The 14,057-nt window shown below is 59.7% G+C and overlaps 1 protein-coding gene across 9 annotated transcripts in view; it reads left to right on the forward strand.

The window, feature by feature from the left end:
* Window positions 1–77: 77 nt before the first annotated feature.
* The window catches only part of Tcf7 (transcription factor 7), a 25,958-nt gene continuing 11,978 nt past the window's right edge, over window positions 78–14,057 (forward strand). For all 9 annotated transcript variants that reach the window (XM_033761566.1, XM_019209889.2, XM_033761567.1 and 6 more), the window contains exons 1-2: window positions 78–153; window positions 347–471. In XM_033761566.1, coding sequence (XP_033617457.1) covers window positions 376–471 — 96 coding nt within the window. In that variant the 5' untranslated portion in view covers window positions 78–153; window positions 347–375. The remainder of the gene's footprint in view (window positions 154–346; window positions 472–14,057) is intronic.

Genomic DNA, 14,057 nt, shown 5'->3' on the forward strand with positions numbered 1-14,057 from the left:
CGCCGCCGGCTCGAGTCACTTCCGGTGCCCTGACCTTTATAGGAGTAAACAGACCCCCGCCGCCTCCGCCTCCCTCCCGCCCAGGTGACTGACTGCAGAACCCCCTGCTTTGAGGAGAAAGCGGTGGCCCTGGTCCCTTGGCTGGAAGGCAGGGTAGGAGCGAGTCGGAGCTGCCTAAGGGACGCAGGGTCCCCCCCAGAACTTGGCCCTGGGGCCACCCGGTCACTATCAAGTCTCCAACTTGCAGGGGACCCTCTGGCGATTTTTACTTTTCTCTCAAGAGCGGACAGCCTTCAGCCCCAGCAGCTGCCTGGGCTGGTGTCTGACCCAGCTGTGGTTTTTCCAGGCCTGAAGGCCCCGGAGTGCGCCAGCGGCATGTACAAAGAGACCGTCTACTCCGCCTTCAATCTGCTCATGCACTACCCGGCCCCCTCGGGGGCAGGGCAGCACCCCCAGCCGCAGCCCCCGCTGGTAAGTGGCCTCGGCAGCCAGCGCCCATGGGTGCCTGGTGTCTCGCGAACCAGGTAGGTGACTCATGGGCAGGAAGTGATTTTTGCTAGGAAACAGGAGAATTCTGTGCTGCACTCCCCTCCCAGTGATTCTGAGGGAAAAGAAGAACTTTTCTGAAGGAGTAAGAGGCTGCCTTGGGTCAGTCTCTGCCCGGTGCAGGCTCTGCCCTGGGATTTTCTGCAGACACTTCTGAGCTAAGATCTCCTCCCTCCCGAGGGTGATAGGCCCAGTGTGCCCTGAGTTTGAGTGCTACAGCTAGCTTTGTCCCGGCAAGCCCCTGTTGCAGCGTTGGCAGGATGGACAGGCTGAACGTGGCTGTGCAGGACAAACATTGCCCACTGCACAGTGCCCTTGTTGGCATAAGTGTGACCTCCCCAGGAAGGGTCCTGCATACTGCGTAGGTTCCGAGAAAGCTGGCTTGGTCTCCCGCGCATCATAAGGGTTTCAGAGATGTGCTCCATCCAGATCAGTGGGGTCAGTGAGGGACCAACTTAATGATGTTGTGAGTTCAATCTTTTTAAGCGGCCAGAGTTTTGAAAGAGTTCATGATCCCTGCAAAGTATGGGTATTGCTCACTGGTACAAATAAAGTACGAAGAGTGAGTCCAGTATGGTGGCGCACACCTGTAATCCCAGCACCGGGAGAGGCTGAGGCAGGAGGATCACAGTGAGATTGAGGCCAACCTGAAATACATAGTGAGTTAGTTTATGGCCAGCCTGAACGATATAGCAAGATCTATCTCAAATAAACAACGGCAAAAAACCCCAAAACATATGAAGAGCTTATTCTGAGCACTTTGAAGTAGTCTAGCTGTGCTTCTTTTTTCAAAAGACAATTCATATTAGTGGTTCAGGCTGTCGTTGGTGTTGGGTGCATGGAAGGTAGAGGTCTCGGGGTGGGTTTCAAAGCAGCTGCAGCCAGGCACAGGTGGGCTGCAGGCTTGTGCACGTAGGGTGCACCCAGAGGGCCAGGGTGTGCCTGCAGGCTGTTTCAGGTCAAGAGTGAGGAGTGTGTTTCTGAGGCTCTTTTCTGCTGAAGCCATTCAGAGGTGAGAAGACAGCTGTTGGCTCTTCGGTGCCCACTGGAGAAGCTGGTGGCTGGCCAACTGCAGGAAGCAGCGCCGTGCCTCTCGGACTGCGTGAGCTCAGCCTGCCGACTGCTCCGAGTGGCTTGCTACCTGAGGTGCTTCCTTTCTGGCCAGGTCTGTGGGACCGGGTTTGATCTGACCCGAAAGCAGCCACTCTCCAGAGGCCCGCACCCCACGCCAGCTGGTGCTTACTCAGAGGGATTTGGGAGGTGTAGACCTTGGAGTTGGGGCCATCTGACTTAACCCTACACTTTTAAACCTCGGATGGGGCAGGCACTGCTTGGTGTGGACCAGGGTCACTGTGGTAGCTGACTAGACCGAGGGCCAAGACCTGAGGGCCTCCCGGTGGGCTGGCACCCGTAGGCACACAGCAGTTCGGGAGGAGCAGTGACGCCAAGTGCCTCCCAGCTCAGGCAGGTGGCAGGACAGTGCCCAGCCAGGGAAGCCCTCCTGCTGCCCTGAGGGTGTGGATGACAGGGCCACTCGGTGTCCTTTGATCTCACTGGTCAAAGAGCGGGCAGATGACGGACGCTGTGGGCCCGGGTCTTGTATTTGTCGGCTTTGGGGTCTCACTCAAGCTGCAGCAGACTCATGTCTGTGTCGCCATTCTCCTGCCCTCACCACCCAGCTCCTGCTCTTACGCCAGCTGTGGGGACACGGGAAGGGTGCTCTGGCACTGACTTCCTGCGGGCCGGGGACGAGGGTGGAGGCAGGGCCAGTGTCGCAGTGACACTGGGTAAGGGCGAGGGAAGGGAGCCCAGTGGTGTCAGCCCGACAGTTCAAAAACACAGCAAGTGAAAGTCATTTCTTGCACGACTCAGAGAGCTGTGTGGACGTTCAAATAGTGGTTGGGTTTTTTTGCTGTTGTTTTGCAGTTCTGGGGATTGAACCCAGGGCCCTCACAATGAGTGACATCCTCAGTCCTTTTCTTCTGATTTTTTAGAAATTTTTGGGACAGTCATTAAGTTGCCCTTGTTGGGCTCAAACCTATGGCCCTTGTGCCTGAGTCTCCCAGAGCGCTGGGGTTACAGGCGTGCGCCTCCTTGCACTGCCGTGTGGGTGGGTTTTAAAAATCAAAGTGGGTTGACCTGTGTTTTAGAAACACATTTATTGTCCGATGCCAGGCTTATATTCTGAATCCAGGGAAGATCCTCTTCCAGCAAGCCAGCTGGGACCCCCTTGCAAGATCCCTAGGAAAAATTGCCTTGGGAAGTATTTTTTAGAGCTAGTCCTTTCTCGAGCTCATCCTAGGTCCCCTCACCCTTGCCCTTTCCCAAGGCATCAGAGGTCATCTCTTGCGCCAAGATGCTCAGGACCAATCCTTAGGTCTCCCTGGATGGCAGGGAGCCCACGCCAGGGACCTTCTCTGCTCCTGTGTGGGTCACTTGCCACACAGTGGAGACCGTAGTGGAGAAGCCCAAACAGGCCAGCTCACACTAGCCTGACTCAGCTCAGAACAACCTAAATGCTTAACTCTCAGCTAGCTGCCGTGGGCAGAGAGATTTTGTTCCCAAAAGGTTGCTTTTGTGGTATTGGACTTCTTTTAAGCTTTGTTTGGAGGAGGGGAGATTAGGTCAAAGTTTATCCTATAACTGGTATTTTTCAGGCATCTAACAGTAGGCTTGTAAGACGTTCCGGGCGTGTAGCAGTAACCATTGCCTGTTGTGCTTCGTTTTCTCTGCTCTGAGACCTGGGACTGGGTAAGGGTAGAGCGAGAGGGTAGAGAGCTAGCCCTAGGCTAGACTTGGGGGATTCTGGGGTAAGGTATCATTGCTTCCAGAAATACGGACTATTGGATGTGTAAGAGTGTCAGTCTGGTTATAGCCAAAAAGGTTAAGAAGCAGCGTTGCTTGGTAGCCTCTTCCAGGGGCTCCACTTAGAGTCTCACCTGGAAGGATGCTGAGCCTTTCGCCGTTTAGACGCAACATCCAGAAAAGACAGTTCCGTGGAGACAGGAAGTAGGTTGGTGGTGGCGTCCGGTTGAGGGAAGAGGAGAGCAGGAAGCGACTGTGAGTGGCTATGGGGTTTCTTTTCAGGGTGACGAATACACTCTGGAATCAGGTAGTGGTGATGGTTGCACAATCTTACGAATACACTGGAAGCCACTGAGTAGTACACTGTAAAATGCTGTGTTTAGTGGTATGGGAATTGCTGAGGTTTTTGGCCATTGCAGCGGGTTGGGGCCATATCTCTCTGTCCCTGAGCCCTACGGCTTCCTGGTACCTGGGCAGGCCCCCCTGGGGTTAAGTGGCAGGTCCAGTGAGAAGGCTGCAGGAGGCAGTAGATTCCCTCGTGGGTCCCTGGCCGTCGGGCTCACCTCAGTCCTCAGGTTACTTCCAGGTAAGGGCTGTGAGGTGCCGGAGGCACGGGTATAAGCAAGACTCAAGTGGCTGCGGAAGGAAGTGCCACGGACACGTGGCCCCTGCAGGGAGCTGTGCAGCGAGGAGATGAGCATGGTGGGTGTGAGGGTGGGGTGGGGTAGCTGCGCCAACCCAGGTTGGAGGGAAGCCAGTTAGGATGGAATCTGGCGCCAGGCTGCTGCTCGGCCGTGGGCCCCGGAGGAGCGGAACCAGGCTCTGCCTCTGGGAGACAGATGTAGACCTGCGCCCAGTCCCGGAGCGTGCACCACAGAAGGTCCTCTGGGGCTTCCCGGCTGGAGTGGGGTGGAACCGCTGCGCAGCACCCTGAAGGCTGCAGACACTCTGGTCTGACAGAGCCAGAGCGAGAGGGGGGCAAGTGTGTGCCTGGCTTCCCTCCACAGGCGTCCCAGGTCTGCCCCTCCTCTGTCCCCTTCTGTCAGCAGCCCCAGGCCCAAGCCCTCTCTGTGACTCACCCACATGGCAGCAGTGGCCATCGCGCCACGATCCAGGCGACACAGAGCTCCCAAGGGATCCTTCGGCAACATAAATAAAGCAGGTTACATCTCTCACCTGATTAATCCCTCCAGATCCCGCTGCTCTGGGAGAAAAGTCCAAACCACTCACTCACTGCCGGAGTGCCCGATGGGCCAGTGTTCCAGCTGCACTGCACCCTTGTCACCTGCCCCATTCCTTCCCATCCCTCCAGCAGCCACCTCTGTGTCTTTGTGGCTCTGTGCCTCGCAAATCTTCCTGCCTCAGGACCTTTGCATGTGATCTCTTCTTGTCATCTGGGCTGTGCTGGGGCCAGTGGTGGGCTTCCGACTCAGGTCCCATCTGGACAGTGTCCCTGTTGTGGGCTGGAGGGCTCTGGTGACCCAGGTGTAGAGGTCCCCTACTTGCTGCCCAGCCTCAGCCAGGACCTGGTGGGGGGGTGACATCATCCCTAAGGCCAGGTTGGGAACCACACCGCTCACTCCATCCTAAAAACCCCTTCACAACACCCCAAGATTTATCTGAAAGGCTTCTCTTCCTCTGCCACGTAAAGCCTTTTAAACAAGATGTGAAGAATTTAAAGCTGCTTTGAAAAAAGGAAAAGGAGGGGGAGGAGCCCAGTGGGCATTAGCGCCCGACAGGTATCAGTCCTTTCTTCCCTCGCCTTACTGCCAGGCACAGCCCCTGCCTCTGCAGGCCCCCTGCATGCTCATGATTTGTGGATGCTCTGGGAAGAACCTTCCCCTCCGTAGCTCCCATTTGGATTATTTTCCTGACACATAACATCCAAAGGGAACTAGGGGCTCAGGAGGTAGGAGGTGACCACACCTGTGATCCCAGCACTCCGGGACACTGAGGCAGGATTCCAAGTTGGAGCCCAGCCTGGGTAACAGCTTAGGGAAGCTGTGTCTCGAGACATTAACCAAGAGCGCTGGGGATGTAGCTCGGTGCAAACATGCTGGATTCGATCACCAGCAGTGCCCAGAAAAAAGGAAAAGTAAGAAGAGGCTGGGTATACTCTGCCCTGTGCCCCAGTTCTGAGTAGGTTTGGATCCTCCTAGTGGTCCCCACCCTGGAAGCGGAGTTCACCTCTGCTGTTCTATGCTGAGGAGTGTGGTGGGCAGGAGGCTCCGGGTCTTTTGGACTTGCGTCTTCCAGGCTCAGAGCTGCTGGGCTTGGTGTGGTCTGCAGCTTCCCTGCTGGGAGGAGCACAGGGGAGCTGGCCCCAAGGAACAGTTGCAGTCTGAGGGCGGCCTGCAGTCCCGGAAGAGCTGGGCAGCTGACTCAGCAGGGCGGGGCATCCCTGTCCCGAGAACCGGAGTGCATCCCTGGCTCTCCTGGGGTTCCAGCAGCAAATGAGGCCCTGCCTCCCAGCCCTGCCGGCCTCTCCAGATGGGGACGAGGGTGCCCTTCTAGGGCTCCTAGTCCGCAGCTCGCCCCTGGCCGCTAGGAAGGGAGCTGAGCTGAGCCTGGGTCTCCAGGGTGCCTGCTTCAGGTCCCCTCCCCACTCGGGTCTGTTGGGAGCCTCCCGTGGGGCAGGGTGAGCATGGCCCCTCAGCCTCCGAGGGCTGCTGCGGTCCCAGAGCCATAGTCACACCCCTCACACCTTGTGACTGGTGCTTCCTGCCTCTGTGTACAAACAAGGCTCGGTTGGAGGAAGCAGGTGTTTTATCAGGTCACAGGAGCACCCCACCCCCAACCGAACAACACAGGGAGCCCAGGGGCAGCCCCTTTGTGTGAGGGGCAGTGAGGCCCCACCAGGGGAGGGCAAGGAGGGAAGGAGATCCTCCCTCTGCTACTGTAGCTGCCTCCTGGGCTGGGTAGTCCTGCGAAGGTCAGCTCACCCCCTGGATCTCAGTTTCCTCTGAGATAACACATGCGAAGTCGCTGGTGCTGCAGAGTAGCCGCTTTTGCTGGAGGCCTGCGAGGAGCTTGCGTGCTTCCAGAGCTCAGGCCAGACTGGAGCCCTGGCTGCCACCCCCGCCAGCAGCCAGCTCCCCTGGGGCAGTGCCTCTGGGCCCTGCAGCCTCCGACCCCTTGGCTGGGCCACGACACAGTGCATGGCCCAAGCCCCGTGGGTTGCCTGTTCTGCACAGATGGCTGGCTGCTCTGCGTGCTCACGGGGGCTTCAAGACCACTTGAGTTAAGGGCCTCGGGGACCAAGAGAGGCCCGGGTACAGCCAGGGGGTTCCCGGGGATGAGCTGTCACCCCCGATGGGCACAACCGAGTGAGCAAGGAGACGGGTAGAGATGAGTATGCCCTGGAGTGGGGGGGAGGCCAGGGAAGGGCCAGCACCAAGTGCCCACCATGCGGCCCTGCCGCTTTCCAGGACTGGGAGCAGCTTGTTGGTGCATGCGGCGTGCTGGCCTCAAGGAAGGGCACGCCAGTGTCCACTGCAGATGGTTTCAGTTGGACATGGAGGACCGAGGCAGGGAGAGCCGGTATCTGGAGCAGGGTGGGCGCTGGGAGGGGCGGAAGAGGCCCAAGGATGCTGGGCAGTGCAAGATGAGCCCTCCTGTAAGGCAGCAGGTGCAGCTTCCTGGTTTTATTTGAGTCAGGGGCTTGGGCCTCTGCTTACTGAAGAGAGCTCACCCCAGGGCTCGGTGGTGGCTTGCGTCGTCCCAGGAGCTCGGGTATGGATAGCACCTGTGGGTAGCGTTTCTCTGGCCGGAATCTGTGAATGCAGGACGTTTGTAGCGCCTCCTCAGGAGATGGGTTAGGGCTTGGACCCGGGAGCTGCCCCCTTCGAAGGCACAGCCCACCTCAGTGTCTTCTGGCCAGCGGTGTGCAGCCCGGGTGGGCTTGGCACCAGAAAGCTGGAGCCCAGGCCTCTCTTGGCTAGGCCCTGTGTGTAGAGGGTGCTTGTCTTGCTGGATAGGGGCCTTGGCCTCGGATAGAGCTAGTAGGGCTGGGCGGCCACCTCTCCCACCCATGGAGACTGCCTGCCTGGGGTGCACCCACAGACTCCGCGCCAGTCTGGTGACACAGCCTTCACTCTGCAGCCTGACTCCGGGGCCCAAACTCGCTGGGGATCTGATGAAGAGCTGCCTCCTCACCCCTCACCTCCCATTCAGGCAAGCAGCTCCCCTCCAGGGCAGCAGCCTGGGCCCCACACTGTCTGTGTGTACAGCAGAGGCTCCAGGGAGCAGGGGGTGCGGCCTTGCGGATTAACCTGGTTGGGGCTCCCCACCCCCAGTCTGAGCAGGCCTGGGTACTGGGGGATCAGATCACTCCACGGGCCTGGGAAGATATATCCTCCCGCTCCGTGACCTTTCTCTCAGTCTGTAGCCTGTATGGGGCTCAGGTTGCCCCCCGGCCCAACGGCGGATGGTCTCCCTGGCCAAGCAGGACCCTGAGGTCCAGGAAACAGCTGGCAGGACAGCATCCCTGGTCTTGGGGAGGGTGGACCTCAGATGGGCTTTGCTGGACACTGCAAGCTCTGTCCTACGGCCAGGGCCCCCATCAGGCCAGGAGTCCTGGGGCCCAGGCACAGGTGAGGGGCCCAGGCTGAGTAACTCTGACCTGGCTCTGGTGGCAGTGGGCCGGGTCTCCTGCCATCTGAAACGCATTACTGATGCTTTGTAAACTCCACATCATTCGGCCACATGAAAGCCTGGGTCCTAAAAATAGCCTGTCCCAGAGGACGCCCCGCACTGGTGGGGCTCAGCTGACCTCGGCACGCACACCCACCACCATGCCACCTCTCACCAGGGAGCCCCGACTGGCAGGGCCACACCCACCCAGTGTGGGCAGCCACCGCCCGAGGCTGCTCTATCTGGGCACAGATCTCACCCAGCTGGTTAGAGCTTCAGGCCCAGAGGCCTGACCAGGGACAGTGTCTGGAGGAGCCAGGAGGAGGCCCCGGAGGGTGTGGCAGTAGTTAGGACCTTTCCAGCAGTGGACACAGGCTAGCCTGGGAAGGAGGACCAGAGCAGTCTGGCCTCTGTGAGGCTCTGTCAGGTCGGGGACAGGGAGAGCCCTGGCGCAGGAAGCCCTCTGAACTGCCAGCTGACTCTTCGCCCTGCCTTCTGTGGCTTCCCTCTCCCTATGGTCTCTGTGACCAACTGCAAACCGCTCTTTTCCCTAAAAATAAACATGCTTATGGGATTGGGGGAAGCTTTGTAGCTATCAAAGGAAATAATAGGGTGTTTAAGAAAATTACATTGCGTTTTAAATAACCAGCATGAAAGTCATTAAGTTTGAAGTTTCATTCAAATCAGATGGCTCTGTGGCTGGCCTGGTGGCCCTGCAGGCGGAGGGTGGGTGGTGGGTGGGCCTGGCAGCCAGCAGAGAGCTCCACAGCGGCCACAGCAGTGCGGTCTCTGCCGGGTACCGTGGGGCTGGCCACTCGGTGTGTGCCTGGCTGTGGCAGCCACCCAGAGCTTGCTGGCAGGCTTTGAAGCAGTGTGCGGCCCTGGGAGCCATCCAGCTGTGGTAGGCAGCCCTAGGGCGGGCGGGCGTGTGGGCGAGGACGGGCCAAGGAGAGCCGAGGCCGCAGACGTTGGTGACCGCGTTGGGGGGGGCTCTCAGGGACGGAAGACGAGCACAACAGGCTGAACAGCATCTACAGGGCCCAGGCCACGTCGGTTCTTTCACCCCTAAATTCCTGGTGCCCACACAGTAAGTGCTCAGTAAACTACTGTTGAAAGAACAGCGTAGCTCTGGTCCACAGGCTCCCGGGGCCATTCTGCTGGTGGGGCATCAGAGAGATTCCCTGGCACACAGGACGCGGTCTTGGGTCTCTCGGCCCACGTCCCATGCTCCTGGCTGTGCCCTCTGCTGTGGGATGGAAGTGCTGCAGGGTGGGCGCCCTCACCCCTGATCCCTCTGGCCCCATGGAAAGACAGACTCGGCCTTGTGGTTTCTCCTAGGGTGACTTCCTCCTAGCTCTGGCCCCTCTCCTTTTTGGATACCCGGCGAGTAGGGCTGCCAGGGCCAGGAGGGCCATGTTTCTTGGTTGGGAGCCCGGGACTTGCAGACGAAATACCACGTGCCGTGCACTCGTAAATGTAAGGTGGACTCCGCTTCGAGGCCCGATGGGATGGTTAGGGACTGTACTGTGGAGCCTCCCTTACTCCGTGTTTTTCCTGACTCAGCACAGCTCCATGTTGGATTCTCGGGCCGGATGCCTCTGTCTGTGTGGTCTGCAGTTGGGCTATAGGGTTTCCTAGCCCTGAGCCACTGGGAATGGCTGAAGTGAGGGAGCTGGGGTGACATCATGGAGAGGCTGCTTGGGAGCCAGAGCTTCCTGCGGGCCTCATAGGCGCTCCGAGCGTGGTTTCCTCCAAGGCTGCTCCCTTCAGCCCCACCTCTCACTCTGGTCAGTGGTCCAGCCTGATGGTGACCAGGCAGTCAGTCCTCTGCAGGAAGCTGAGGACCGGCGGCCCTGACCTGGCACAGAGCTGGCTTTCCTGAAAAGTCTTGGTCTAGGGACATGCTTGCTTTTGTCTTTTTTCTGCTTTTGTTCTATTTTGCTCTGTTTTGTTCAGTTTGTGCTCTAATTAAGTGCAAACACAGTATTAGCCAACACAAGCCTTAACCCATTTAGTGCTCACCACGGTCCCATGTGATAGTGTGCACTGTACAGATGGGGACCCCCAAGCTGGCGACACCGCTCTTCCAAGTGCTGGCGAGGCGTCTCATGTGTGCCCGGCAGCTCTCACTGCCGCACCACAAGGGTGGCACGAGTCCCTCTTAACACGCAGCTGGCCCACAGAAGCGGCTCCCCACTCAGTGTCGAGTTTGGGATTCGTTTTCCCCCACGTCTGCTCACTGTGGCCCCAAGTGTCTGGCAGGGTTTCTGTGAACTCAGTCTCAGAGGGTCCTTGTCACACGCCAGCCCTGTCCTGTCCCTCTACACCGGGCTGAGGCGCCGTGGTGGGAGCAGTCTGGGGTCAGAGCCTCGAGGGTCACCTTCTCTGCAGTTGAGCTTGTTTTCTTGAGGACCACATGCTAGGCCGAGTCCCTGGGGGCTTTGGTCACCTGAGCGAGTTCCCTGATATGGACTCAGGGCGGTGCTGTGTAAGGCAGCCAGGCCTCCGGGTGCCCTCCTCTCAGGCTGACTGGAGGGAGCTGGGTGAGAACGCAGGTCTGAGGCTGAGCCCTGGCCTCCTCTTCCTCCCCGCCCTCCTGCCCTCCCACGCCAAGCCCTTGCTGACCAGCATCCTCCTCAGCCCCTGCCTTCTGGGCTTCCAGCCCTGCCCCATCTTGCCATCTGCACATGGATGGCAGTGCCAGGCCCCACAGGAGACATGACCTGTCACACTCCTGTTAGTCGGTGCGACCAGAATGAACGTCGCCACCTGTGAGGACGTGGCAGGTGGGGCCCTGTGGTTCGAGCCCAGTCGCTGGCCAGCTTGCTTCTTGGAAGTGCTTGGCAGGGTGGTTCAGCACAGGTGTGCCGTGAGGCCTGGCCGAACGGAAGCTGCCCCACCAGGATCCCTTCAGTCCAGATGTGTCCCTGGGATCTTGGGTGGGTCGTTTGCGTTCCTGAGTTTCACCTGTGTGCACACAGAGCGGGTGCTGGTGCCCCTGGAACATGGTGGGCCAGTGGCACTGACAGGCATCTGGAGCTGTCTCTACACCTCTGCTGTTCTCTTCCTGCGTTTTCTGCCAAGCACAGGGTTACACACCTGCATTCTGCGTCGGAGCCTCTCCCTCTGTGAGGCCAAGTGGGCCGCCTTGGTCCATGGATGCTGAGGAGGAGCTGTGGGGATTGCCTAGCCCAGGCTGCTGCAGAGTCCCCAGCACAGCTCGGCTGCAGCAGCTCCCGGAAGCTTGTATTTTCCTCTGAAAACATCCTGTCCTGAGGGGCGTTCACCTCAGAGAGGAGGAAGAAAAATGCAATTAGACGAATGCACAGAAACCACCAGGCCGTGGGCCGGGCCACCAAGCTCAGGGCTCAGCTAGCTCTGGGGGTGCCGCAGGGCTGGGCTGGCCTGCAGCAGCCCTGTGGTTTGCCAAGGCTGCGTGCAGGGACGCTCGTCCTCACCTCTGAGGTGGCAGCCTCACCATCTCACGTCAAGTTCAGGCCGCATGTAGGACCTGGCAGCTCTGCAGCCATGGCAGTGGCTCTGTTGCCAGCAGGTGGACTGGAGCCCCCTGGTCCAGGAGAGTGGCCCAGCTGTGCCCTTACCCTTCCAGCTCAGCAGGCTACTTGGCCGCACTCTGTGCTCTGTGGTGGGCATGTGGGTGAGAGGCTTGCAGGCTGTCCTTGGAGAGCACCGTGTCATGAGAGGGGGTGAAAGCACACAGGCTCTCCCGCCTGGTTCTGCAGAGCGGGGTCGTCGCAGACCCGGCTTGTCCGGATCATCCCTTCAGGTTCTGAGGCCGCCTCCTGGGAAGTTCGCCCTTCAGTTCCAGGCCCAGGGAGCAGCCCACGAAGCCACTCCTGGGCTCAGAAGCACTGTGGCCCTGTGCTGCCTGCTGGGCTAGGAGGCCTAGGGCCCGGAAAAGGGAAGTGAAGTCTGAAAGGGTCCTCTGAGGGGCCACCCCTGGGTGCTCAGGCAAATGGGCGAGACGCCCCAACACAGGCATCGCACAGGAACCACACACGAGCACCAGCCGGTTGTGCCTGGGTGGGGGCACAGGAGACGCCACGGGTCTCCAGTGTCAGAGGACATCCCTACCAAAGTGGTCCCAGCCTCTCCCAGCCCCCGCACGTGTGCTGCTGCGACCTTGTGCCAGCCCCAGCCAGAGCTCTTCACCTAGGGCCGCCAGGTCCTCCCTGAACACCGCCCGCCTGAGGCCGTGCCACACCCTGTGGAGAGCGAACCTTGGGAGCCCCGCCTCAGTCCCTTCATTGCCTCAGTTCAGGGCACAGTCAGACACAGGGAGGGCGAGAGGAGACAGGGATGCTGCCAGTGACAGGGCGGTAGAGTCTGCGCTGCAGCAGGGAGGGCAGCCATAGCGGGGGACGCTCCCGGGACGTGAGGGCAGGAAAGACCCCGGCCAGGAGGAGCTCCGTGTATGTGGGGCCCGGATGACGGGTGGGAACATGGGAAGTGGCCAAGCCAGACGGGCAAGACCGTTCCAGGCTGAGGGCACAGCTTTGCCCTGGGAGCCATGACCCTCCCTGGCTGCAGCACAGAGCAGGGGGCCAGAGCTGAGGGCCCAAAGGGGCCAGCGTGGGCGGGGGAGGGCCGTGTGGCACAGGTGACTTTCTCACCTCCCAGGCCTCCTCTCGCACGTGGGAGATGGGAAGGACAGTGCCTTCCTCCAATGGTTTGTCACAGGTGGCATTTATATCTCAGCTTTGCCACTGGGCCCCTGGCAAACAGCACAGTAACGATGGTGATGGCCCGCCTGTCCTGTCAGTGTCTTCCCCGGAAGGAGCAGGAGGCCCGAGGTGTGGGGCTTGTCCCCAGGGGCCCCAAAGTCAGCCGGGTGGCAGCTGAGTGGGTAGGGGCAGGCAGGAGATTCCAGCGGCCTGCCCTGCAAGAGTCAGTAGTGCACATCTGCTGGGCTGGAGCTACTGACAAGCCCGCTGCCCTCCAGGCTGCTGTGCCCAGGTAGACCTCTGCCTGCTAGGCTGGGGGCACCCGCACCTGGGCACAGACCTCTGCAGGGAGGTGACCCTGATCGGGATAAGGAGCCTGCCCAGCAAAGGGCAGGAGGAAATGCAGGAAGTTGGGAAGGTGTGCAGGGGAAAAGATGGGTAAAGGCAAAGAAGGAGTGAGCCGGGTGCAGTGGCAGGCAGGGGACTGGCTGGGCCCTCGGGGACCATGTTAAGCTGTCACCCAGGTATGGCCAGAGCCTTACAGAAGCCGACTGGCCGGGCTGCAGAAGAGGAGACTGGACGTTCTTCTACAATAGCCGTGGGGCCTTTTCAGTGGACCGGTGGCATCCCAGCTCTGCCCCTTCCTCGCTGTGTGACCTTGTGCTTCGGTTTTCTCATCTGTCCGACAGGGACAGTAACTGCCTTGTACCTCAGAGGTTTTGCAGGAGTCTGGGTTAAATGGTACCATGTTTATGTCATAAACCCTCAGCTACTGTTTGCAGATGCTGTTCTCAGCCTCAGACCATTTGCCCAGCACTCGGTAGGCGCTCAGTGTACCCAAGTGTGCCAAGGGTCCTGGTGTGCGTGGTGCTTCTGGCACCGTCCCTGTCCAGCCAGTGGGAGGCCAAGCTGGGCCTCAAATGCTTCTTCCCGGCCTCAGGCCAAAGCCCAGAGGCAACGGCAACTTTCTTCACTGGGAAAATGTAGGGCTCAGACCTGCGGGGCTTTTCAGAGTCAACTGTCAGAGGCGAGGGAGTTTCTCCGTGGTGGCAGGGCTCTCAGCGTGCACACTGCCTGTGTGCAGCGGGACGCTGCGGTCTGCAGGGAAAATGCCGACTGTGTTTACTTTTCACCTGAGCCTGCAGGAAGTGGGGCGATGGGAGGGCAGCCCAGCCGGGCCCCGGCATGACTTCTGAGCAGAGGAGACCTCCCTCCGGAGTCCCTCATCATACTGGCCCCTTCCTGAAAAGCAGGAAGGCACTGGGGCACCAGAGGGAGGAACTGACAGCCATCGGCTAGCGAAACCACTGGGCAGAGGCGCACTTTGGGCATGCACTGGAGTTGGTGCAGGATGAGCTGGGCGCAGGAGCAGGAGGACCCCCCCCCCCA

This window comes from Fukomys damarensis, unplaced genomic scaffold, assembly GCF_012274545.1.
Source record: "Fukomys damarensis isolate Sample0158 unplaced genomic scaffold, DMR_v1.0_HiC HiC_scaffold_9, whole genome shotgun sequence".
NCBI lineage: Eukaryota > Metazoa > Chordata > Mammalia > Rodentia > Bathyergidae > Fukomys > Fukomys damarensis.